Genomic DNA, 7,586 nt, shown 5'->3' on the forward strand with positions numbered 1-7,586 from the left:
GCCCGATTTCATGATTTTTTTTCTTTCATGGACCTTCCACGGGCAACCTTCTCTGTCACATTTGATGGTGTAGCACATTTTTTGGTTTGATTGACCAACAACATACGGCCGATGATTCCTAATGGCGTTGTCACTCAACCATATCTTGAACTTTTGCAAGCACCCAAACTTGATGCATTTTTTCAAATGAGCATTCTCGTCCTCATCCTTGGGCCTTGGATCACCGACCTTCCGGCAAGGTGATGGTTCAACGAACCTCAATCTCATGCCACCATCAACAACGGCCTTATCGCAAGACTAAGATCACGAAACAATTAGGGTCCTCTTTCCTTGCCATTCACCATCTTGAAGATTTGATTTTCTTGCGCCGTGAACCCATCCTCGTCCAACTCTTCCTCCGGACCCTCGTCATCCGAGTCATACCTACACATACGGCTACAAGGGAGGTTACGGTCCATGTCTTGTTGGTACACAATGACATCAAGTCACTAATGGGATGGTAATGAATCTCTTCTTCTTCTGCGTAAGCATCATCTTGAGCAAAAGCATGATCATAAACACTAGCAATACCATCTTCATCAACATAAGGAATAGCATCATCATCAACACGAGCAATAGGATCACCTCAAACTATTATGGCTCTATCATTTATGTCGTCTTCATTTGGTTGGCTACTTGGTGGTTGGCTAGAAGATTTGTGGACATACACCTCGACACTACCATCATGTATTGGGGAGGACACATTATGGTTCAAGTTGAGTTGTAGGCGAGGAACTTCAAACTTAGTGGCAAATAATTCAAGTGACTTGTCTTGTGATCACTCAATTTTATTCTTGTACACATTCCAATGCAAAATCGGAGGTGATGGGCATACTCTTTAATAGTGACTTTACTCCCACTCCAACATCGTACCTCCCAATAAGCTCCGCCTCATCAAATGGGTTAATCCAATGTAAGATGCTTCTCACTTTCACTACAACATCCTCATAGCTTGGGCTTGTGTTAAAAACCAAGGGCTCTTCCCCTTCATCGTCATTTCATTCAGAAATGCCGCCTTGTCCAAGTAATGCACATTAACGAGTCTATCCATCTAAGAACAATGGAAAGAAATCAAGTCATCCATGGGCCGATCAATTCATATGGATGAATTACCTACACTATGCATACAATGGAAACAAACTTGTATGCATTGCATTCAAATAACAAGATAAACATGGTTAAATTAAATCCATAGCCTTAACCCTAACCCTTCCCTAACATAACAACTAACCCTAGCACAAGATCTTGCTAACCCCAACAATGGTAGGCACACAATACATAGTCAAAGCACAAACATAACCCTAAATGCATCATATTCATTGATTTCACCACAACAAGAGCAAGAACTAGGGGTTTGCAATCGTGCGAGCAATGCAACTAAAAATAGGTGATTCCAACCAACCAAAAGAAGGGGGGTGTGAGAGGTAGCTTGGGTGATGCAAATGCTCCAAATCCACCGGACAAATCTCTATCAATGGAGAGGGATTTAGTGGGTGCTTTGGTGGGGAAAAGAGGGGGGGAGGGGGGGGAGCTTTGAGGGGAAGGAGATTGAGGGTGAATGGGTGGATAGTGGAGCCTACCCATTCACCTCAACACCTTATCCACTACACAGACCTACTGCCGGGATGCTTGGTGGTAGGCTCGATCACCATACCGCCTGGGTCCTTGGCGGTAGGCCCCTTTGCCACGTTAGCTGGCGTTAACGACCATCACCCTACTGCCTGGGGGTGTGACGGTAGGATGTGATACCCTATCGCTGGGTCAGATGGCGGCAGAGAAAATGATCAAATCCCAATTTATTTATTTTGCAACCGGGGTCAGATTCTGCTAAAGTTTGACAACGGGGTCAGAACATCAAATTTGACCACGGTCGCCGTTGCACCCACACCGGCACCGGCACGTCGGGTCGTCACTGTTCGTTGGTGGGGCGGCACGGGGGGAACAGTGCGGCATGGGCTCGAATGAAACCGACTGACGCGTGAGTGCACGCAAAAGTACATAGCTCTTTCTTTAAAACGGGACAGGCCTACCTGCGGCCGGCTACGCACATACCGTAGACTATCTTTGCCGCTTATGCTAGCCACGCCGTGACTTCGCGAAAGCTACGCGTGCAAGCTGGTTTCCTCGTTCGCTCTTGCCTGAGAACCCGAGACAAAACAAGACAGAATAAGATACGGCCGCACGCACGCGAAATGATAAAACATTCAGAGAACAAGGCAGGACACAACTTGTTGCGACAATAAAAGATATATGCTTCACTTCAGGGGGCCATCTGCAGCCGCAAATACACGTTACTATGATAGCCAAGTTCACACACCTCACGCCTATAAATAAACTAAAACATTCCTCCTACAACCCGATATACTGAGACAACATCAAAACTGCTCGCTGGCACAAGTTAAGATCTCAAGGGCGGCCTCTTGTCCTCGCCTGGGCAGGCTACAGATCTGCAAAGAAGTCCGGCGCGAACCCGTCCAGCCTCTTGCCCTTGCCTTTCTTCTTGCTCCTCGACACTGTCCAACACGACGGCACAAGCAAGGGCAACCATTATCAGAGACCCTAAATAGCAACGGCGCGTCGATTGCTTCGATGCAGGGCAGGCATAGGTCTTACCGTTGGAAGAGCTTGGCTCCATGTCCACGTCCATCCCGTCGTCGTCGCTGTCAGCTTCAGTCGGCTGGTTGTGGTTGACAGCGGCGGCGTTGGCTGCAGGCAACTCGTCGTGCTGACCAGCGGCGGCGTTGGCTTCAGGCAATTCGTCGTGGTGGATGGCCGCGTTGGCTTCAGGCAACTCGTCGTCATGGACGGCTGCGTTGGCTTCGGGCATGTCGTTCTGGTGATTTAACTGTGGACCGCCCAGGAGTTCCTCCATGTCCCAGAGCTGCATAAAACAGGGCACCTGGTTAGATCACTGCTAGTACTACATGGATAGCGGGGAAGGGCTGAGGGGGAGAGGGGTCGTCACCTTTATCATTTTGTCATGTGAAATGCTGCCTAGGTACTTCCTATCGTGCGAGAAACCTGCGGAACAGAGATACTAGTTGAGAACTTGGCACTCCTTGGAGTAACTTTTACCGAGAAATGACGGAGTGAACGTACCAAGCGCCTCAATTGGAAATTCTGAATGGTCAGCTAGCGGCTGTATTATCTGATTCGGTAAGATACCCACTAACCTGAATGCGACGAGAATATGGAGGGCATGATAAAATAACAAAGAGGACTACTAAACAGGCGACAGAAGTAGGTCATAAAGGCACCATGGTAAATTTCAAACCTGATCACACCGTCTGCTGCAGCAGATATCAGAGTTTCTTCATCCAGCTAAAACACCAAATACACTATATTAAATGATGATTAGACAGAGGAAAAGAAGGCAGAAATAAAAAAAAGGCATTAATTCTAACCTTCAGCAAGTTATCAACAGACTGTGCGTGCCCCAGAAAACGGTCACTAGCCACAAAAGTATATGTTAGTACACAACTACAGACAAAATCACTTGCAGACTTACTTGGTCTACCATCACAGAAATTGAAAGAGGCAAACTGGTTTAAGCTGTAACATGTTCAAATTACTCTGCTTATCACATGTGAAGATTCTTCTCAGGCCTTATCGGTGATAATAAAGCAACATGAGCCTTAACAGCCAATAACATTGTAGGAATTGATTACATGTGAGATAATACTGACTAAAGCCTGATATCTACCAAAAAATGGCTAATGTTATTGTTTAACCATGAGAAAAGAGAAATATCACTAACAAACATAATGTTTACTAATGTACATTACAGAGGATACAGCTATATACAACTAAAAAGGATAACAGCAGTTGTATGGCTAGCATTTAAGATGAAAACAGAGAACTAGAGAAAATAAGGTGTGTTTTCATGGGTGCCCTTCGGAATATAATCCATGGTAGGTGGATAGCTATTGGGTACATCTTTCTTTACATTTTACAATAGCAACCACTCGATAAATAAATTACAGTATATGACGTAAATCAAAGGATGCATTATATTTCTGCTCCTGGTGCAGTCATGAAAACACATTTACCTGCAGTCCTTAAAATGTCCCCACGAATACAACAATAGAGCTCCACTTGGAGTTCCGCAAACAACTTTTTGGCCATTCTGACAATTGCAAAGAATAAAGTTTTGTTCAGTAACCATGAAATTATGGATGAAGGGTGTGAAACTGTGAGTAAGTGAAAGTTGTTAAACAAAGGCAATTACCTTCATTACCACCACAGATAGGAGTTCGTCTTCTGAAAATTCAGATTGTGACTTTACCTATTAGCAGATTAGGCATGACCATGGTTATTAAGATTAAAGGTACTCATAGTGTGGAAGTTCTTAAAAGCAAACATAGAGTAAGGGTTTATATAATACACAGGGATGAGATTTGATGTATTGGAAAGGCAACTCACTCTGTTACCCCGGAGATTGTTCACAGATAAAGTTCCATCACCACTGCAAATAACAAGATAAAATTTAACATTGATTACCATAATGCCAAGGCAAAAAAAAAACTATCCAAAACTTTGAACAGGTAGAACTGCCCAAAAAATGGAACTTCAAGGATTCACAAAACATTGGCCTCATACATATATCATCATTCATGTACTAAATAACAGTGTTGTTCTGCATCAGTGATGTAAACTAAGAAGTGAAATGGCTGCGGCCTCTCCATGATGCCGAATGGTCTATGAGAAAGAGAGATTGGTAGACCCTGTTGCCATGGAAACACTAAGTTTGTGCTTGCATACAAATAGGCCACTCATTCCTATGAAATAATGCTCAACTATATAACACTGGTACAGCAATAAAATTTGCAGGAATGCAAATTAAGTACCTTGTAGCCAATATTTGATTTGAGCCAGCTACATAGGTCATATCTGATATGTAATCTTCATGGCGGTGAAAAGTGTTGCAGCAAGATCGTTGCCGAGTATCCCACACCTAAAATTGAAGAAGTATTTTAAACTGATAGTATCAAAGAGATTGTGTTACTACTATTGAAAAAGATAAGAGCTAGAAACATGGAAAAACTATCAAGTGTCGGCTTGTAAGTGTAGCTCTGCCAGTCCAAAACATATGCAAGTGGTCATTAAATAATGATAGCTATTATGATTATTATCAACCAAGCATAGGCGATTAGGTACTTAGAACAGGTCTGCATGGATAAATAAGATGGGGTGTAATTATATTATGTACTCCCATAAATGTACAGGTAGTAATAATCAACGGTGAAACTGGCCTACGTTTGAAAGCAATACAGCTGGAGGCAGTCAAACCGATACAATATTAAATACCTTAATGTAACCGTCATCATCGCCTGAAGCAACTGTAGTTTCAGTAAGACACACAAGGCGGTTTATGGCGTCACTGAAAATATCAACAAGAATATGAAATGAGGAAACATAGATATTTAGTTCCACAATAAAATTAATAGCAGCACTGATAACTGACAAAAACTTACTCATGTGCATTATCCAAACGGGCAATGACTTTGCCTGTTTCCACATCAGAAGCGACAATCGACATATCAGCAGATCCTGTCAGAATCGCTGCAACAAGCCACAACATGAACCAACAGGACCTGGTTAGAGTATCTCACAAGATGATCGGATGTGTTTTACCCTCAAATATGGGTTGTGACTGCCAATGCCAGCATAAAGCGACTAATGTTTTAGCACCATGCTTAAGAAAATAAAAACAGCTGGTGAAATATCAAAATCACAGATAAAATGTAGGGCAGTTGATTGGCAAGCTGGGAGGTACTGGCATTAATAAGGGAGTCATTACCAGTTCCTGAGTCCACAAAACGAACAGCCCTACAAGAGTCCTTGTGAGGTTTTGCCACGAACAACCTTAAAAACATAGCAAGAGGACGCTTTCATCAATCTCTGTCGATATGAAAACTACAGAGTACATAATAATTGTAATAACACAAAGACAGCTCCAGCATCAAACAGAAAGCATACCCATCAAACAGAAGTGTATACACCATTATTCACAGAGTCAGTGAGGCACTTAAATTGTGAGCTCACATACACCCATCCAACCAAAATGCCCACACGGCGACCCACAAATCAAGCTTTGCTAAACATACTATCATGGATTGCAAAACCAGGCAGAGAATTTATTACACGAAAACCCACAAAAATAGAATTAAATCCTACACGAACTCTGCATTAACCACATGAACCTTTCCACCTCGTGCACTCAGCATACAACAAATGAAACCTCTACGGCTCCAAACGTAAGTAAGCAAGAACAGCAACTAGCAATCACAGACCGGAAGCAGTGATAGTAGTGGTACTGTGAAACAACAGCAACTAGCAACATAGTACAAAATTAACCGAGCACGAGGAGCAGGGGGCACCGTGAGTACCTCTCCAGCGGCAAACCGTCGGCGTAGCGGAACCTGCGAGGGGCAGCGAGAATTAGAAACCGGTTACATCCTCGGAAGGGGAGCGAGAAATTACTGAGGGCGCTGGAGGCGGCGCGCACATGTGGAGCTCGCCGGTGATGAGGGAGGTGGCGACGAGGGGCGCGGAGGGGTGGAAGGAGAGGTCGAAGGGCGTCTCCTCGTGGAGGGCCTCCATCGCGGGCGGTGGGCGGCGGGCGGCGGCGAAGCGGCTGGGGGAGAAGAGCGGGGGAGGTTTAGGAGCCTGGCTAGGGCCGTCGGGTGAAATCGCGTGGAGGTGTCGTGGCTGGGTCGGACACTCGTAAATGGGCTCCGGGCTGGGATGGATTTGTTGGTGAGATGGGCGTAGCCGAATGGGAAAAGATGGCCCGAAAGCCTTATCGGTTCCCCTCTTTCTTTTTCGGAAAACGTTTAAATTAAGTCGGATGATAACTCTCTCCCGTAAGCGGGAGCAACTAGTTAACGAGCGCTCCTTTGGGAGCCTCGCAACGATCAGCGCCAGTTGGCGCGCTTTCAGCCATTTGCCACGTGTCGCGCTCTGGACGCTCCTTTCGGATTTTGTTTTTTTATTTTTCCGCACGTGTTTTCGGCTTTTTAAACGGTTTTTTCCGCATTTTTTCGATGTTTTGTTTTTCTCCCAGTCTTTCTTAGCTTTTGGATTAAAAAAAAAATTGCGCGAAAAAACTCGTTTTCTTTTTTTTCCTTTCACGAAAGTTACGGTTTTTCTTCCGCGAGAGGCACGGTTGTGCTTTAGCAAGAGTCACGGCCGTGCCTTTCGGAAACTAAAAAAAACGCGTTTTTTGTTTTTTTTCTTTCACGAGAGTCACGGTTTTGCTTCCGCGAGAGGCATGGTTGTACTTTCGCGAGAGTCACGGCCGTGCCTCTCGGAAAGGGAAAAACAAAATGTGTTTTTTGTTTTTTTTTTCTTCCAGGAGAGTCACGGTTTTGCTTCCGCGAGAGGCACGGTTGTGCTTTCGCGAAAGTCACGGCCGTGCCTCTCGGAAAGGAAAAAAATATGTGTTTTCTGGGTTTTTTTTCTTTCGCGAGAGTCACGGTTTTGCTTTCGCGAGAGACACGGTTGTGCTTTTGCGAGAGTCACGGCCGTGCCTCTCGAAAACGGAA

At 44.6% G+C, this 7,586-nt stretch overlaps 1 protein-coding gene across 1 annotated transcript; it reads right to left on the reverse strand.

Moving 5' to 3' along the window:
• Nucleotides 1-2,336: 2,336 nt before the first annotated feature.
• Nucleotides 2,337-6,713, reverse strand: LOC119287977 (WD repeat-containing protein 55-like). Its single transcript, XM_037567594.1, has 15 exons — nucleotides 6,548-6,713; nucleotides 6,429-6,461; nucleotides 5,840-5,904; nucleotides 5,514-5,601; nucleotides 5,347-5,419; nucleotides 4,887-4,993; nucleotides 4,462-4,504; nucleotides 4,268-4,324; nucleotides 4,089-4,165; nucleotides 3,444-3,489; nucleotides 3,314-3,360; nucleotides 3,139-3,212; nucleotides 3,005-3,060; nucleotides 2,653-2,920; nucleotides 2,337-2,552 (listed from the first exon to the last, which is right to left on the reverse strand). Exons 1-15 carry the CDS (start codon nucleotides 6,640-6,642, stop codon nucleotides 2,479-2,481), a joined length of 1,203 nt encoding a protein of 400 aa, XP_037423491.1. The 5' UTR covers nucleotides 6,643-6,713; the 3' UTR covers nucleotides 2,337-2,478.
• Between the last annotated feature and the right edge of the window lie 873 nt (nucleotides 6,714-7,586).

The sequence above is a fragment of the Triticum dicoccoides genome, chromosome 1A (assembly GCF_002162155.2).
Source record: "Triticum dicoccoides isolate Atlit2015 ecotype Zavitan chromosome 1A, WEW_v2.0, whole genome shotgun sequence".
NCBI lineage: Eukaryota > Viridiplantae > Streptophyta > Magnoliopsida > Poales > Poaceae > Triticum > Triticum dicoccoides.